Source organism: Chanos chanos, chromosome 9 (assembly GCF_902362185.1).
Source record: "Chanos chanos chromosome 9, fChaCha1.1, whole genome shotgun sequence".
Classification (NCBI taxonomy): domain Eukaryota; kingdom Metazoa; phylum Chordata; class Actinopteri; order Gonorynchiformes; family Chanidae; genus Chanos; species Chanos chanos.
This window is the reverse complement of record NC_044503.1, coordinates 3,233,849-3,252,820: the sequence shown is the minus strand read 5'-3', so window position 1 is coordinate 3,252,820 and position 18,972 is coordinate 3,233,849. Positions and strand designations below refer to the sequence as shown.

Sequence of the window (18,972 nt, the reverse complement as noted above, 5' to 3'; positions counted from 1 at the left end):
CTGTTGTGAATGCACTGTACTGATTCCAAGGTAACGGACTCCCTCTTATGATTCGATTCCCTTAACAGGAACCCCAAAAATGCGTCGATGAATCAAACGAAATAAACATCACCAAACCACTGAAGGGAAACTGATTCCTGAAGAAAACAACTATTTTGGGGCCACCATGCTGTTTTTTTTATTCAATTCTCCACTAATGATAAAAAAAAGAATTTTTTTAAACCAATTTACATAGCACTAAAAACATGTCTATTAAATGCATGACAAGCAAAATGTTCAATGACCACCAACAAAATAGGATCTGAATAACTTTTACATATCTTTCGAGATCATTTCTGTATACCTGTACACTATTTTTTTTTTACCCTACTCAATATGCAAGGTTATCAAATGCAGAAGTTGAAGGAAGACCAGACAGCAAAGAGAAAAAAACAAAACAAAAACAAGATAAAACCTCAAACGGTACCGCCACAGCAATTAGTAAAAAAAAAAAAAAAAAAAAAGGAAGAAAAGAAAGAGAGAAAGAAAGATATTGGAAACCTTTGTTTAACATGGACTAAAATGTGGATTTTTTTTTTACTGGGTGAAAACCATTTCACAAGCCCCAAGTAAGTATATGGCTTAATCACAGTGGGGGTGGGATTAATGGAAACCAGGCATTTTATCTTAAAAAAAAAAAAAAAAAAAAGGAGAGAGAGAGCGAGAGAGAGGGAAAAAAAGACAAAGTCTTGAATCACATAAAAGGCCAGTTTTAGTACCAGTCATACTGTTTCTACATACACTAGGCCATTAGAGGTTTCTTCAAGGCTTAAATGTTACATTGCTGACTGTATCTCCCCCCCCCCCCCCCCCTCCTTCTCAATGCTGTTTCTGTAACATCCACCACTGAGACAAAACTATTCACCCGCCCCTCTTATTTCATTCAACTCTCGTTCAAAAGTGCACAACGTTTCACCTCTTTCTTCATACGTGACACGAAAGGCTGACGTAATTTATGAAGGTGTAAAAACATGAACGCAGAAGTCTTTCAGGCGGCCAGAGTGTGCACACGCATGTGTGTGTGTGTGTGTGTTTGTGTGTGTAGATATATGTGTGTGTGTGTGTGTAAAAAGACACAATTCAGAAGAAGGATCGAGTCTGCACAGAGCAATGAATGAGTGAAATGATTTTTTCCTTCGAGATGTGCCAGTTGGGGTGGAACCACAAACAACAGGACTCTCAGCTCTCCACCGCCGGCGGCTCTGTCTCCGTGGTAGCGCCGTCGGCTGTGATGTCATCAACCCGCGTCTGTGGTTCGGCCGGGCTCTCTGGGTTTGTCCTAAAACGGATAAAACGATTCACGTTTGAGGCGGAGGCGGTGCTCGTCTGGTCAAGGTCTAGGAGCAAAACGCGAGCGACGACATGAACAGAAAGAAGGGGCTGACCCTGCTGTTTTGGGATTGGCTGTACCTGATTGTGGGCGGAGATTTTTGTTGCTCAGACTGCTCCTGGTCCTCCTCCTCCTCCTCCTCCTCCTCCTCTTTGACAGGCGACTTTGGGTTATTCTCCAACTCAGAACCTTCTTTCTTCTGGTCTGACTCCCCGTTCACAGGCTTTGAATTTTCTGCTAATGAAAAACAAACAAACAAACAAAACCCCCCACGACGTGAGAACTCAAGTTTATCTGAGTTATCAACCTGTTTCTGATAGATTTTTGTCAACACAGCCCTGCCCCTATCGCGTTATTATCATCTGACAAAAATTCAACATCATCACGGCACGATGCACGTTAAGCAACGCACAAGCGATTCCGATACACAAGGATCTGATCAGCTTTGGAGATTTTATGTGGTTATTTTGAGAACCAAAAAATTAAACAAAAAACAAAGCGAAAATACTGAAATATTGTTCTATTTGACTCTATTCGTTACCATATTACCGGAATAATTTTTACTTAGTATGTAACAGCATATACATCCAATTTTTTTTTTTTAAACTTTCATTTGCATCTCATTACACTACTCTATCTATATCATACATCTTGGCAGAACCTTACAAACCAAAGAGAGTTTTACATCCTGCTACGTGCAGTCTGTGGTGATATAAGGTTCGTACGACAGGGTGGTGGCATATCTAAGTAAATGATCTGCTGTTCACACTGTCACAGTGTGAATGACAGAGAGAGAGTGTTTAATCAGGGGTGGGTCTGAGAAGAGGACTAATAAGGTTATGTGATAGGTTTCTGGCGATGATGTCATCAGAGACAGGATGAAAAGGAGGGATTAAAAAAAGTGAAGGGTGGAGAGAAGTGTGGCTCCGCCCACCCTGCCCTGCACACACTCACAGTGAAGGCTAAAAATACAAAAAAAAAAAAAAAAAAAAAAACCCCACCTGTGTTTTGAGTCTCTTTCCCGCTGTCCTCCTGGCTCTTGTTTTCGGGTTTTGGTTTATTCGCCCCCTCGGATTTGCCCACAAACTGAAGTTTTAACTTGTTGTAGACCTCGCTGGCTTTCTCCATCACGGCACTGCTGGCCTTGTACCTCCGAATCTGCAACAACAGCACGGTAAACCAGAGAGAGAGAGAAACGGTTAAAGACACAAATCAGTCTCAAGACAGCTTTAAAGTCAAACAGCTCTCGTGCCGGAAGGTTCTCTCTGTGTTTCATAATAATAACACTGTTGACTCCATGTGCCCTCATAATTTCCTCACGGTGAAAATCTTACCGATTAAAAAAAAAAAAAAGAAAAAAGAAAAGAAAACCTTGCATGCTATTCTTTCAGGCTTTTTCCTGTTAAGTTCAAAATGAATGTAAGGTTGGGGTGTCAATGAATGGCCCCTTTAAGGTCACATACAGTCCAGGGTCAGGGGTAACAGAGAAGGGCCCCTGAGTGATATTTGGCATTTTAATGACTTGATAAATAGGAGTCTGTCATGCACACACTGATGCTCCAGGTCTCCTCGCCGTGACTTTGCCGGGCGACTCTCGGTTAAAAGCCACCGGGTTGACGTGAAGCACACACAGAGACAGACAACTCGTGACCTTTTTCAGAACGATTCTGACCTTTTTCAGCGTGGTGATGACGTCCGAGTTCTTCTGCAGGATGTGACTGGTGACCTGTACGGAGCCCAGCTCCTCCAAGGCCTGTAAACAACGCTCGATGTCCTGATAAACAAACAAACAAACAAATAAACAAATAAATAATTACAGGCTCACACGTTATTAGCACTGGACCTGACAGTGTGAAACTCCCTGTAACTCTAGGACCAGTAGGCTTGTATGTATCAAATTTCTCAGTGTGAGAATGTTGATCTGAGATCAGCTTACACCTTTCACAAACTATTAAATACAACTATGTGGACCGACACAAGCTGATCCCAGATCAGCATGCTCACTTTTAAGACACCTGCTATGCATAAATAAAGGTGTGGAGTGTGTCCTCTGATCTGTTTTAATTTATACACAAATAGACGAGAAAGGTGAAGGCGGATATTCGTGAGGTGACGAGACAGCGGCCACTCACCGGGTTGTCAACCTTCAACGAAAACTTAATGTCTGTGTGGAGCTTCTGCAGTTTCTCCTCTGGAGAAGGTTCTGGAAGGCAAATCAAACTGTGTAAGTACATGGGATGTAAGAGAACAGCGTCTGGGCTCGCACTGGTCAGTCTAAACAGATGTGGAGAAAAGGGAGGTTTCACAAATAACAGGGGTCCGGACGAAAAACAGGAAAGTCTTACTGAGCCAGGTCGAAACTCAAATTCAAAACCGTCCCATGGAGGAATAGTTGACACACCTTCTATCAGACAGTTCTGACCTTTCGATCTGGTTATCCGGCCAACAGAGAAATCCTGCCCACTTCAACTCAATGTGTTTATTTATCAACTTCTCAAGCGTTTACTTCTAACCACATGACAAACGGAATAGCGCCTGACCTTTTTTCTTCTCCACTTTCTTCTCCGGAGGACGCTCCGGTCTCCGTTTAGGTTTGTCTGGCTTGGACCTGGTTAGAAAAGCCAACCGCCAAATGTTACCACTGTTTCAACTCAAAATACAAAAACAACAACAACAACGTCGGACTTGTTCTTGTTTTCTTGTCTTACTTGAATGTATGTATATGTATGTGTGTGTTTATGTATGTATATGTATGTATATGTGTGTATATGGATGTATGTATAAGTATGTATATGTGTGTGTGTGTGTGTGTGTATGTATGTATGTATGTATGTTTGTATAAGTATGTATATGTATATGTGTGAGAGTGTGTGTGTGTGTGTGTGTGTGTGTGTGATTAGACACAGACCTCGCCCTGTTCCTCTCCTCTGACCGCTGCACTTTCTTCTCCTTCCTCTCCCTCTCCCTTCTGTCTTTCCCGTCCTTCTCTTTCTTCTGTTTGCTCTTTTGGCTGTCTGGACGCTTGGCTGCTTTTTTCACCTGAGACGAGAAAATGTTTTCCGCGTCGTTTACATGTAAAATCATCAAAATATTCATACAGACTGAATTAAAAAAAAAACAAACAAAACAAACAAAAACAACAAATAACAACAGACTGTGTACACGCCACTTTTTCCTCAGTCAATATGTAAAAACTCGTCAGTAACCTTCCTCGGGGAAGGACACATCGAAGAACACGTGTTCGCCGTCTCAGCCGCACGGCAGAGAATGTTCCGGAGGCTCACCTCAGCGGGCGGCGGTGAGTCGGAGTCTGAGGGGGCGGGGATGGGGGGCGGCGGGGGTTTCTTGGACTTTTTGAGGGGGTGGTCGTCCACGCCCTCGTCCGAGCTGCTGCTGCTTCCGCTGCTGTCCCTCCTCCCTCCTTTCTCCTTCTCTTTCTTCCTCTTCTCCTCTTCCTCTTTCTCCCTCTCTCTGAGTCGGCGCAGCTCCTCCGCCTCCTCCCTCTTCCTCCGCTCCTCCAGCTCCTTCCGGCGCTCCTCGTCCCGGCGCTTCCACTCGCTGATGCGGTCCGGCTCGCTGTCGCTGTGAAAGCCAAAAAAAAATGACACGCGCGTTATCGCCGTCGCTCTTTCCGCTTAATCTGCTAACCCGTCTGTTCGCTAAACACCCCCCACCCGTCACAGTCGCTGTCAACATTCAGCTAAATCTGTCTCTACGCTCCGTCATTAACACCCATCACCAGGGGTCACTTATCACTCATCACCCATCCCTGGGCGTGGCATGCCGACTCATCACTGACCTGTTGCTGCCTGAGGAGGAGGAGGATGCTGCTCTCTCAGGCGCCGGTTTGGGTTTTCGCCCTCTGGCCTTTGCCGGAGGTTTCTCTAAACGGGACAAACGGCACAGGAAACGAGAGGTGGTCAGACTACGGGCTCATCAGCACGCCTGCGTAGGAATGTGACCGCCCAATAAGACTTTTTTTCAGAATTTTACAAAACGACCGAGATCCAGTTTTTACCTTTCTTCCGTGCCTGGGGCGCTTTCCTTGGAGGGGGTGCTGAATCCGAATCCGATTTGGATCCAGATTGAGATTCCGATCCGGAGATGGCAGGACGGGGCTTGTCGTCCTCTTCCGAGTCGCTGCGGGCCATTCTCTGATCCGACTGAGAGCCCGAGTCGGAGTCCGAGTCCGAGTCTGAAGATGCCTTCTACACGGCGGGAAAAACAAAACCATGGCAACAGCATTTTATTCATACGCCAGTCACCATTCAACACAGCGCAAAACTTATCTAAAGACAATTAAGAAGTTACCAAAAATAAAAAAAACCCAAAACCTCGTAACTACGGAATCCTACTTTGGACATGTACCCTGGGTGTCATTCAAAAAATCAGACAAAGACACGCAGAAATCAACCGTACACACACACACACACAAAAATCAAGGCTCATAGACCTGAGCGATCCCAAGCCTTCATTAATGGACAAACATGCGGTGTCAACAGCCAGGGCCGTGAAGCAAAACAAAAACAAACATACAGTGACTCGTGTCATTCGGCCAAAGTTTATTTCAATTCCTGACCTTTCTTCGCCCCCTCCCTGCCGGCTTCCTGCCCCCCCGTCCTCCGGTCTTTTTCTGTGGGGTGAAATCCTGGGAGAGAGAGAGAGAGAGAGAGAGAACAAATGAGAGGCGGGACGATGACTGATCTGCTCGGACACGCCCACAGCCTCTGCAGATGTGTTTCTCAGACCAGAACTACAACACCCATAATGCCCTGCACATTTCCCAGCTCTGCACTCCCACACACCTGAATCAGAGGATTCAGACCACTACCAGTGAGTCGTCTGATTTAGGCGTGTGAGTGTGTGATGCCGAATCTTAAAGGCAAGGAAACAGAGAGGCCTCTACAACTAGCTTAGCAAACACAGGGTAACAGAGCACAGGGTAACAGAAGTTATTTTTAAAGAAACGCACCTGAAATGTCAACTAAACAAAAAAAAACAAAAAAACAAAACAGGGCTGAATTTCCCAGCCCGGAGCCTTAGGAGCTCGTGTGACGCGTGTGTGGTTTCCATGCGCTGTACCTGGTCGCTGTTCTTCCCGGAGTCGGAGTCGGACGTTGGCGACGGTTCAGGTTCCGAGGGAGATCCGCTCTCCTCTCTGTCACTGGAGGAGGCCCGTGCCCTCTTTACTGCCGGACGCTGACCCTGAACCACAGGTGCAATTTTTAGACAAAGCAGAACTGAGAGACGTCATAAATATCAGTTTGTGCCACTGCAACACCACAAATACCTCATGACTCATTTACTTCTATCTCCAGTTTGCGTATGCAGTAAGGTCATATCAACACTATACATACCAATTAGGGATGGGACAATAAACTGAATTTCGGTATATCGCGATCCGAAAAAAAACCACGATCCATTTCGTAAGTAAGACGATAATATTGCAATATTTGCTACGTTATATTGTACCCTACCCTCTAGAAATGAAAGTTTCTTTGGTTACAATTCTCAACTTCTGTCTACAGTGGACACTCTTATTTAGTTAATGTGGACTTTATAAACCAGTACATTCTTCTCCTAAATATACGTCACATAGCGAGTTCTAAACTATCGCGTTGCAAACGCATTACATACGAACATGTGCCACTGATTGAAAATCGCCAAATAAAGATGCCTTAACAATGAAAGTGATAGTGGAATTATGGTATCTTGTTATCTTAAGCATCATTTAAAAACTAAGCTTTATTTCAACTAATCGTGATGTGACTATCAGTGTCAAAATGACGCATTACATGTGCACGTGTGTCACTGAAAACTGCCGTTTAAATGGCTGAACAACTAAATGTGAAGGGATTTATGGTATCTTGTTATGCAAAGAAACAGTTTCTGTTCATAATGAGGAGACACATGCTTAATATATGATTCATGATGTTATGTTAGTCATTTAATTTAATATGTTCGATTAACTTTGCTGCTGGGAAGCACTGAGGTAGCTTGTATTTATGAGACCTTTGTTGTATTTCTGAACTTTGAGAATTTCTGTTGTTACTTTGATCTCTTTATGTTGTCTCGTACAGAATTCATTCAATATGAGAACTTATTTTGTATGGCTAAAAATTAAATATCAAATCCGAATATTCACACTTTGTCACTGAGCTGTTATCAGGGTCTACTGAATCGTGGTGATATCGTATCGCGAACCTCATATCGTATATCGAACCGAGATAACTATATCGCCCCATCCCTAATGCCAATCCATCAAACAATAGAACGCTAACAGACTCATGGCTACAGGTCAGCTACTCTATGAGCTGGTTTTTCCTGACAGAGATTAAGACCAGTTGTAAACTAGATGATGCCAAAGATTGAGAATATTCATTCAGAATGGAGTTTAGACCAGGAAAAGTCTTAATCCTCATCCGATAAAACCAGACTGGGAAAAACGTCTACGCTGAGCTACGGATCTCTAGGGGGCAAGAGAAGGACTGTTACATGTCCCATGGCACCTGATAGTATTGGAGGTAAAACTTCAGAGGCGCGAAAGAGGAGAAATGTAAATCAAAAACCGTTATTACAGTCCCACAGGTAACATGCATGACTGCTTTCAGAAAAGGCATAACTTCTTTAAATTAAAGCAAAAAAACCCACCAAACTCATCTGACATGAACAGCATTGTGGTTTGAATCAGGTACAGACAAATGCTCTGACATCAAATTGTATGGATTATCAGAAAAATGACTCAACAAATAGAGGAGTAGCATGCGTGAAACAGATACACTGTTACAGATGGTGGAATGATACCGACAGAACGCCATGGATGGAACTGACCAATCAGAGTCCCCCTTCGTGCGTTACCTTGGTAGCCGGAGCTTTTCGCTTCATTCCCCCTCTCCCCTGATCCTCGCTCCCTGACTCGGAATCGTCGCTTCCCGTTTCGGCTTTCCTTGGCACCACCGCCTCCTCGTCATCGTCATCCTCTCCCTCGCTGCCCGCCGCGGCATTATTGTCCTCGCTTTCGGACGAGCTGGCAGGCTACCAGAAAGAATCAGAGAAAATTTAGAAAAAAAAAACCCCAAACAAACACAAAAACATAAACATGTTACCATGACGCTGGAGGTGATGAAATGAAAATGATTTGAAATGGAACACTTTGAAACAATGAAGCGTGTAGTGGTTACTTTCAACTTAACCCCCTCCAAACACACACACACACACACATACATTACATATATACATTTATGGGACTGATCATGTTTTCCTTGAACATCAGAGTGGAAACACTTTCACAAGTTCACGGTCCGGCGACGGCAGCATGCAGTTGGAACACTGTGTGATGTTTTTTAATTCAGTTGTAAAGCAAATAAAGCACTAAGAGACTGTTGAGCACAGATTAATCACACTCCATGGAAAACAGCTGTTAAAAGGTAACAGAAAGGTCGTCTGTCGCCAAAACAAGCATCTCTATTTTCATCCATCACAAACAACATCTGTTCCTCTTAGATGACAAAGTCAATCAGTAAAACTCTGAAATGAACTTGTGGAGGTCCCCCCCCCCCCCCCCCCCCCCCCCCCCCCCAACTCCCCATTCCAATGTTCTGGGACTATTACTGCACCCCTGTGTATGTTTTATCCTGCAGCGAGGGTGAGGACAGGGCAGGACTTACTGCAGGGGCGCTGTACGAGGCATGCGGATTGTTCTGGATTTCCCATAAACCCTCGTTGAATCCTTTCCGTTTATTCGGTTTCCCGTAGCGCTCACGGTACTTCTCATATGCAAAAAGGTCTTTCGGTGCAAGGAACGCTCTGAGAGAGAGAGACAGAGAGAGAGAGAGAGAGAGAGGGAGAGAGGGAGAGAGAGAGGGAGAGAGAGAGAGAGAGAGAGAGAGAGAGAGAAACAAAAGGAGAACAAATTTCCATTTACAGTGCAGCCTCTCTAAAAGAGTGGATAATCATCCAGTGGAAACTGATGAACTGTGCACTGCAAATGCAGTCTTTAGTCTTTGCATTAAACACCTTTTGTAAGAAGTGAACAAGTCTATCGGAAAAAAAAATGCTCGCGAGACTAGCTCAACACACAGCTTTCACGACAGACAGATACACTAGACAACAAGGGACTGCAAATGAAAGGCATTACCTGAACTTGTACGCTCAATTTAATTTCGTTTGCATTGCATTTTTTTTCTTTTTACAAGAGACATTGTCACAAACGATCCATCCAGATCACAGTGTCTGTCAGAGGCTTTAAGCTGCACTAACTTTGAAGGTTAATAATTATTTCCTGTGGTGGAATCGGTTCTGAAGAGAAGCTGCTTAGGCGGAAAAGTTAACACACTAATGCAATTCTGTATCACAGATCCGATTAAGGAATGATTACTCACGTCTCGTGGGTTCCAAAAAAGAAGATGGGGATCTTATTGGGTGGGGGTTTCACAGCCCCCTCAGCTACATCCTCGATCTGGGAGAGAGAAAAAAAAGAGAGGCGCGCGACGATCAGAGGAGTAACGGATAAAAAGAAACAAAAACAAAAACAAAACAAAAACAAAACACAAAACTAGGTACCCATCACACGTCATTTGAGATTACAAATATGCACGAAATTCCAACGGTCAGATAGGAGACTGTGTCAACCTGAAAGTCAACTTAATGAGTTACTTGTGGTGGTGAAGAAGAGGCAGGTACTGCTCCGCTTAAAAGGTTTTTCAGAACGGTTTTGTTCGAATACTAATAAGGTTATGTTACAGTGTTTAAACTGATCACACTCATAATACTAATACACATTTAACAGCTCGCAAATTATTAAAGCACCCCCCCCCCCCCTCCGAGCAAACGTGGAGGTTCCAATCAAGCATGTTTTGCATAAGAAATCTGCCTTTCAACATGCTGCTTCGTCTTCTTTGTCACTGAGCTAGCTGCACAATAAACATCTAAACTAGACAAACTGCGGGCTGGCTAGATAAATATACTAATTAACATCCACACCTGTAAACCAGATGGCGAACGGTATGCAAAAGCATGCAATTGATCTACCTGCTCACATCTAAATTAACCCTGGTCAGACCATTCTCCAGGTCATATTAGGTAGCCAAGCGGAATCCACAGAATCTAATCTTTGTCACACTGCTACCGACAGTCTTGGAGGTATATTTCTATGAGGGCTAAAACTATCTTCCAGCTCCCTGACAACACGGGCTGCCATGGATGCGACCCGACCATACAGCGTCCCATAAACCGCCCCCTACTCACCCGGGCCGGCCAGTGAGGATACCCCTTCATTTTGGCGAAGACCAGGTCCCCGGGCTGGAAGTTATGCGGCATTTTCTCGTCTCTCCTTTTCTTCCGACGCTTTAAAAGCTCTTTGTGTCTCTCGATAATTCGTTTTCAGGCCGACACAAGACCTGTTAACGATGTATTTCACGGAGCTACACGGTAAGGCGTCCACTTTAGCTCAACAGTTTCCGCTAACTGTAAGCTCACGGAGCGGAAGTCCCGCCTATTTTCGTATTACATTGGGACTGTGAAATGTCATTCTAGCCTACAACCAATAAAATTTTACAATGTGTATGGACTGAGTGGGTCCTTTTTTTAATATCATGCAATGAAAATATCTTAAACGAACGAAATTCGAGCTATGCCCTCGAGACATTTTTTGAAGTTCTTTCAAAATGTGATTAATATTGAGTGTCCCTATATTCGTGTGGTTACGCAGCACAACATCGATTAAATTTTCTCTGGCCTCCACATAGCTGCGCCGCTAAAAATGAACTGATTTGTAGACGAGTTTATTTACTTTTAAACTGTTACTCATGAACGTAAGACATCTGTATTAAGACAGCTAACACAGGACCACAGAAGAGACATTCCAGATACAATAGTTTCAATAGTTTCAATATTTAATTCAAATATTCAGATTACATGTTCAACAGATATATCCTACATATAGAAATTTTGGGACAGTTTATTTTGTCTTTTGTTTGTTCAGTTTGTGTTGTAAATGATAACAATAAGCTTGAAATTTGCTCAAATTTTGATGATTAATTATTGACAGCACAAACGTCCAACGAAATTTTCATTGCGTTAAGTCAATTAAATTTCCATGCACTAATTAATTGATTTTGCCTGTGCATCCAACCCAACAGAGGGCGCTATAAATCCGTTTTCCTGTTCATAATCCTGTGAATTAACCACACACTTCCTCTCTCACGTTTCCTCTTTCCTGCTGTCAATTTGATATAAACACCAGTCTACAGCTCATCTGGCAGGTTGAGCTTAATGGTTGGTTTCTTGGCTCACAAACGGTGTTAGTTAACAATGAAGAAGTTTTTTGAAGACATTAAGAAAGACATCCAATTTAAATCGGCGGGTCCGGGAAAGAAACTTAGCGAAGCCACCAGGTAAACTAACTTCTTATTCAGCGACTTGGTGTTTTGCTTTAAGGGCTTAGTTTAGCTGTGCTAAAGGTGAGCCGTTATTCGGCTTTAGTTGATTTCGAAACCGAATTACCTTTAAGAAAACAGTCGCATCCCTTACCGTAAGATTTTAACCCAGACTAAGATTTTAAAAAAAAAACGGCTTCCTACGCTTTGTTTGAAAAGCTTGTCAGATTCAGTATGTTAGATTGCGGCCCTGTCTCCTACTCTGAGTAATAAACAGCCTACAAGATCTCTCTGACTATTCAGTGCCATTTCTATCATGAACAATAAACCACGGATCCTCTCCTGCTATTGTGCATGTTGCAACTCACATTCGGATGTTGCTTACTATAGCAACGCCGATTTTTAGCTGCTTGCTGATGACGTTTGGTTCCAATGTTTGTATGTGAGGGTGTGTGTGACTGCCTTCTGTCCAATCCTCAGCTCCAAGCCCCAGGCGGTTCAAAGCAATGCCTCTGCAAAGCCCCGTCACGCGCCCACCGAAGGCGCCCAACGGGCAGGAGCAGCAGCGCTGGCCCGAATCGAGCAAAAGCAGCGCCCGCGAGTGCAAACGTCTCAGGACGCTATTAGAAATCAGGGTACCGTATGAAGAACGAGATTCTTTTGTTTTTTTTCCCTCTTATACGTTTGCATTCATACTTGTAATGTTTAGAAACCATGGTTTGACCTTGCCGTGATGACATTGTGTGTGCGTGCGTGTGTACAGAATGATATGTGGTCATTTAATCTGCTTTGGTTTAGTCAATGAATTGTAATGTAAACAGGTGTAATCTAGTTTGTTATTGACACAGAGAGATGTGGACTAATTGTGTGTGTTTTTCAGTGAAGAGAGAGCTCGAGGCAGAAGCTGCAGCAACAGCAGCGGAGCAGAAAACCACAGACATTGAGGTGAGATGCACAATTTTACCCCGTGGCCCCTCCCCCTGACGTCATGCACAAATAGCTGTACATACATCATGCCTAGTTCATGTGCACGGGCCGGGACTGTGTTTAACAGCGTGTGTTTTCGTCACGTTCAGAGCTCCAAGGCTGTGACAGACCCAACGTGTTTCTCAGTCTCAGGAGTGTTTTTTACCTGTCCGCTCACCGGGGAAACCGTAACCAAGAGCAACAGAGAACTTCACATCAAAGAAGCCATTCTCATGGTAGGATAATATCAAAGCTCCAAAGCTATCACATAACAGAACTGTGCAGTGTTCTACCAGGTATCTGGTGACAATTCTTTTTCTCTCTTTTTTTTTTTTTTTTGGCAGAGGTTTGCAGAGGATCCAGTGGAAGCTTCCATAATGATGATTCACACGTTCAACAAGGACAGAGAAAAAGTGAAAGCAGCAATAGACATCATAAACAAGTGAGAACAGTGAAGGAGTGGGCGTGGCCTAGTGGGGTGAATGGGAAAAGCATGCTTTGATTGGTTCACAGTTTAAACAGTTATCAAGAATGACGCAATAAAGGCTGTAGCCTTATCGCTGTATGTCTTTATGACAGAACTGTGTCTATAACTTCAGTTTGAATCAAAATCACTCAAAGAGATGAATTCAGTGGGTAATTCGGTGGTTTGTCTTCATGTGTGTGTAGGTACATTGAAAACATCTGTAAAAATCCAGCTGAGGAGAAATACAGAAAAATCAAAGTCAGTAACAAGATTTTCCAGGTGAGTGAAGCGACACAGAAAGACAGTGCAGGGGGTTAGCATATGGACATTACAGTTTCCTGACCACACACACACACACACACACACTCACGCGTCTTTTCCCTTTCAGGAGAAAGTCCGTGGAATTGAGGGTAGTCGGGAATTCTTACAGGCCCTGGGCTTTGAGAGCACTCAGTTACCAGTGGATGGACAAGGTAAAGAATCAGAAACACCTCTTCGCACAAACACAGGTTCCCTTTGAAGCTTTGTCTGTCTTTCACCCTTCCGTCATAATCAGAAGCGTTGATGCTTGTCGGACTTTTGATAACTTTGACGTCTCTTTACCTAGCATAACGCTAATGTATCATTATGAAAGGTTGGCTAAATCACTGAGGCCTGAAGTCTCTTTAAATTCTGATGGTCTTATCAGCTAGGAAAACCAGTCTCGTTGTCAGGACTATGTTTACGTGATGCTAGCTGATGTTCTTATCCAGAGGGTCTTGAAGATGTTAGTTTTCCGTATCAGGGAAAGTCTTAGAGTTCACTGCCCTGTGCATTAGCAGAGAGCCACGAAGCTCAGCGTTCAAACCCACAGCATTCAGAAAACCAGGCCAGTGTGTCTCTACAAACCCACAGTGACAGTGTGGTCTCATGACCCAAGCTCTCTGCACATTAGCAAGCTCTGTTGTCATGGAGACGCAGAATGACATGAGTCCTGTTATAACCACTCTGTGATGCAATTCTGTCAGCGCTACTATAGGGAAGCTAAAGACAGTTACTGGTACTGTTAAGACTTTGTGTGATTCTTTTTTTTTTAAACCAAACAGTTTTTTAATGTTGGACTGTATGCTGTTTTTGGAGTTGTCTGTTCCCTGGTGATTCTGGTTGTTTGTTCACTGGTCGTGCTGTTTGTTGTCTGCTGCCTGTCCTCCAGTGATAATTAACGGTTGTATTTACTGCTGTTGTCCTGCAGAGGGCACTGAGGAGTTCCTCGTGTTGGCACAGCCGGACGAAGACGCACTGGAGCAGATAAAGAAGAGGAGAGACGCGCTCCAGGAGGCGGAGCCCGTCAGGGCGACCCTGGACCGCCAGCCGCAGGCCTTCAGACCCTCCCCCCACGCCACGCGCTTTGAGCTGCCCCCGGACTTCTACAACCTGACCGCGGAGGAACTGAAGAGGGAACAGCAGCTACGGTACAACACACACACACTAAACAGTCCCCTCCACCCCACCCCGCCGTGTGTGTCCAGAAAATACACAGACCAACTCCAGTTCGTCCTGTAGAATTGTGTTAGTGGTGACACAAACCCAGAGATGGGTCACGGTTTCCCAGTCCTGCCCCTGGGGGAGCTGCAGTTTTGCTTTGTCTTTTTTTAAAAGATGGTGCTGCATGAAACAGGATTTACTCCACTGTAGTTACAGTTTTGGTATTTTCACTGTGTGTAGTGTTATTCCATCCGCCTTAACCAGGCTTTACGCAGAGACTGGCATCGTAGTCTGTTTCCAGTCAGAATTACTGTTGTTACAGTAAATTAAAGGACACACAGACATTACGTGGGATGGTATTCAGAAAAGTATGATGACATTTCTGCAAACATTCTGTATGTTGAATTAGAAAAACTAAAAAATCCCTTAAATTCAAATTTTATAAAGAGGTTTTTTTTTGTGGGTAACATATTAAGTTGGGTAATGTTGTGTTTAAGTAAAATCTGTTAATAGTAACCGTTAACCACTGGACTGTTTATGTGTGAAAACACTTTGTGTCTGCAGTATGACAGTATATCTGCATGCTGACTGGTCATTGCCTGAAATGTGTGACAGCAGTTCGGCCTGTGGGAGTCAACCTGTGTGGGTGAACTGCTCAAAACTAGTCACCGCCAAGTCAGGTCTGAGTCATTCACAAAGTTCAAGGGGTTTTAAACTGCAACAAGCAATTTAAAACACATACGCATGCACACACACACACACACACACACACACACATACAATATAGAGAGCAGGACTGGGAACCGTGTTGTGTCCTGCTGCGATCCTGGAGAAGAGAGTTATTTTTTCAGCTGTGTGAAGACCAGCCCGGTCAGTGTGAGTTTGACAGAGACATGTGGAAGCACTTGTTCTGATTGAGTCTGACTTGACCTGTCGTGACCTTACCTTACTCACATTGTCAGTCAACAGGATCTGACAGTATGAGTTTGTGCTGATATGTCTGTGTGTGTGTGTGTGTGTGTGTGTGTGGAGGAGTAACCATCTCTCCACACACACACACACATACACACACACAGACAGTGCATTGCGTAAGTGTCCCTCTGAGTCACCGTTAGCGTGGTGTGTGTGTGTGTGTGTGTTTTCAGGAGCGAGGTAGTGGAGAGAAACGCGATGCTACGGACTAAAGCCATGCGGGAAAAAGACGAACAGAGAGAGAGAAGAAAATACAACTACACCCTGCTGAGGGTTCGCTTACCGGACGGAAATTTACTCCAGGGTCAGTGAGAGAGCTCCCACTCGCCTCTGTCCACACACACACTCTCTCACACACACACGTACGCACGCACACATGACTCACTGTGTTTACGTGTGAACAAAGAGTTAGAAATGAGTTCTCTGCAGGACAAGTCCAGTGGAAACTCAAGCTACTGCTGTATCTCACTCTAACATCTGGATCCTCCTCCTGTCGGCCTCCTATTGGCCAACCACTCTACTTAGCTTTGTTGTTTTTATTTATTTTTTATTTCAGCAAAACACTCTATAAGATCACTGCATCAGAAATAACAATGCTTTGATCATACGCATGCCCCGCATAAATGTATGTTTCACTGTTTATACATGCCAGAGCGAAAGAGAAGGTAGGTTCTTATGTGTGTGTGTGTGTGTGTGTGTGTGTGTGTGTGTGTGTGTGTGTGTGCCCCACAGGGACATTCCTGGCCAGAGAGAGGGTGTCAGTGCTGTACCAGTTTGTGCGAGAATGCCTGGTAGACGACTGGCAGCCCTTTGAGCTGATGGCACCTGGAGGACAGAAACTGAAGGAGGAGGAGGAGGTGGCACTGAATGAATGTAACCTGGTAACGGCTTTTTTCTGGTCTTTTCCTCTTTGTCTGAAGGGGCTTTTTTGTGCCCCCTGCTGGTGGCTTGCTGGTGGCTTCCAGATACTCTCCAGCATAAAACTTGCGCTGGATTGAGATTAGACTTCAGTAAAGGATTGACTGGCTTCACACATAGCAGAGGATGCATGTACTGGTTCTCACTGTCCCAGACTAGGGCTGTGCTCTGAAGGGGATTCAGGGCGACCCAAACAGGGCGAAAAAGGTTCAGACGAACCCAGACGAAATAGAACAGAATGTTCTGGGCAGCACTGCATTTTGTGGAAATAATTCTAGCAAGTTCTACCTGTAGAATGTTTTTGTCTCTCATTGCACTGTCTGTGTATGACTGTTTTGTTTTTTTTTAAATAGTTTCTTAATTTCGTCATAAGCTGATCCAGTGTAAGGTGATCCCTTGATTGTAACATGCGTGTGTTTGCTGACGTGTACAAACGTCTCGTGTTCTCTCTGCGTGTTCCCAGGCTCCCGCGGCTCTGTTGACGTTTGCGTGGGACGCGGGCGTACAGGCTGACATCGCCGCTGCAGGGAAACAGAATTCCTCTGTGCTCAAACCGGAGCTAATGGACAACATTAAAACGCTTAGTTAAAAACCCTGACCCCCTTCTCCTCCTTCCCAGTGCCCCCCCCCCCCCCCCCCGCCTCCTCTGCTCCTCCTGTCTCAGTCTCCCTCTGTGTCTCATTTTCTTTCTCCAACCCTGGGGGGTATTTCAGAAAGCGGGTTTAGTGAAAACTCAGCTCACTCAGAGAAAGCAGTAAACCTCCTAATAGAAGAGCCCTATGGCTTCATTCTCTTGGCAAAACAAAGCCAAAGGGCTCTTCCATTAGGAGGTTTACTACACTGAGTTTTCACTAAACCCGCTCTCTGAAATACGCCTCTGGTTTACTCACTTTGCTTTTGTTTGTTTGTTTTCTGGATTCCACACCGCCACTTTGCAGAAAAAACTAGCCAACTCCTCCTCTGTCCTTACTGTGTTCATAACCCCTCCAAACTGTGTTTTACAGGCTGTACATGTAGCTGTTATAGCACACGCTGCAAGAGTGCTGTGAAAAGGAAGGATACACACACACACACACACACACACGCAGTAGTGGAGCATTAAGTATCAGAGCCGAAATATGAGATTTCACTGCAGGGTTAGATCGGTTTAGAGTTCACAACGATCAGCTAACACAGGAATGCTTGTGTTAAAATGGGCAGGTAAACCTCTGTAATGTTTCAAACACACACAGCTCCTTGTATTTCAGATATTCACAATTTTACAGAGTTGCCTGTGTTTTAAAGGGCACAACCTCTCACACACACACACACACACACACACACACAGAGCCGGGGTATCCTGCATGCACTGTGAGCTCCGTAGGAGAAGGGAGAGAAGAAGATGTTGATTTTGTATGTTTAAAGAGAGCAGTGTTTGTGTTAATATTGTATATGTTTGATGAGTATCCGCTGTTAATCTGACCAAAGCCTTCTGACATCATTCTGTTTGTTAGAGTTGTAAAGTAAGAACCGAAGGCAAATGGGAAAAAAAACGGCTTGGCTTCTCTGCTTCTAGAGGAAATTGTTTAATGAGTATTTTTTTGTGATTAGAGCAAGCAATGGGCTGGCTCAGTTCCAATAGCTCTAATGAAGTGTTTAAATTAAGTTTAGCTACGAGCACTTTTAAACTGTATTACTACAGCAGCAGAAAGACTCCTGGCCTTTGACCCAGAAGACCAATGTCCTACCAAGTGAAAACTTTTGAAATGTTTATATAACTAAAGCAAAAGCACTGATTCAAAGTCTTAGTGAATGCGTTTCAAAAATAATCTCTTAGCTTTTACACTACATACAACAGCCCTGGCTGTAAAATGGCTTTTCACTAAAAAAAAAAAAAAAAAAAGGACCCCAAAGCAACCCAAAAGCGGTTTTTCAGAAGCTAAGGCGTTCTCGTAAGAAGTCCAACGTGATGGAGCAGGTTAAGAACGTCAGGCATTGGGCTTGAACTGGGATGACGACAACAACAACAACCACCTACCTCCTCACAGACCAGTAAAATGTCCAGTCGCAGAACAGTGTTTCTCCATTACACATCTGCAGCCAGAGCCCTCGCCGTGCGGCGCCGCGAGGTGAGAGAGAACATAACGGCTTTCAGCGGGATGCTGCGTAGTCACGTGTCCACTGGCTAACGTTGAAGTGTATTCTGTTTTTTTTTTTCCCCCTCCCCTCGTCTGAGATGGACTACACACTTTGTCTTCGTTTAAATATCCTCGTTTACGACAGCAGCTTCCAGCAGGCTTTGTTCTCACCGTAACGTGATGGAAGTTTAGTGATTTCTGTTGCTTTTTAAAACTAATGGCGTAGTGTATGTCTAATAAAAGTTGGACGATGCATTCTAACTTGTGACGTGTTGAAATGTTCACGTGATTGTAGTGACTGACAGGACTCGAATGTCAAAGGGT

The 18,972-nt window shown here is 44.2% G+C and overlaps 2 protein-coding genes across 3 annotated transcripts; one reads left to right on the top strand and one right to left on the bottom strand.

The window, feature by feature from the left end:
• Window positions 1–905: 905 nt before the first annotated feature.
• On the bottom strand, window positions 906–10,807 carry hdgfl2 (HDGF like 2). The gene is made up of 16 exons (XM_030784585.1): window positions 10,616–10,807; window positions 9,751–9,827; window positions 9,037–9,175; window positions 8,228–8,404; window positions 6,452–6,568; window positions 5,949–6,017; window positions 5,388–5,577; window positions 5,169–5,253; window positions 4,654–4,951; window positions 4,278–4,408; window positions 3,910–3,977; window positions 3,502–3,572; window positions 3,042–3,143; window positions 2,371–2,527; window positions 1,450–1,603; window positions 906–1,318 (listed from the first exon to the last, which is right to left on the bottom strand). The coding sequence occupies exons 1-16, from the start codon at window positions 10,685–10,687 to the stop codon at window positions 1,219–1,221; spliced, it is 2,007 nt and encodes a 668-aa protein (XP_030640445.1). The 5' UTR covers window positions 10,688–10,807; the 3' UTR covers window positions 906–1,218.
• A 799-nt stretch (window positions 10,808–11,606) lies between these two features.
• ubxn6 (UBX domain protein 6) lies at window positions 11,607–17,137 on the top strand. 2 transcript variants are annotated; one of them, XM_030784446.1, is made up of 11 exons: window positions 11,607–11,763; window positions 12,226–12,380; window positions 12,626–12,690; window positions 12,831–12,947; window positions 13,056–13,153; window positions 13,381–13,456; window positions 13,566–13,650; window positions 14,409–14,628; window positions 15,787–15,917; window positions 16,346–16,494; window positions 16,995–17,137. In XM_030784446.1, the coding sequence occupies exons 1-11, from the start codon at window positions 11,681–11,683 to the stop codon at window positions 17,118–17,120; spliced, it is 1,305 nt and encodes a 434-aa protein (XP_030640306.1). In that variant the 5' UTR covers window positions 11,607–11,680; the 3' UTR covers window positions 17,121–17,137. The 2 variants fall into 2 exon arrangements, with proteins under 2 accessions (XP_030640306.1, XP_030640304.1); XM_030784444.1 differs by having other exon boundaries at window positions 12,822–12,947.
• The last annotated feature ends 1,835 nt before the right edge of the window (window positions 17,138–18,972 follow it).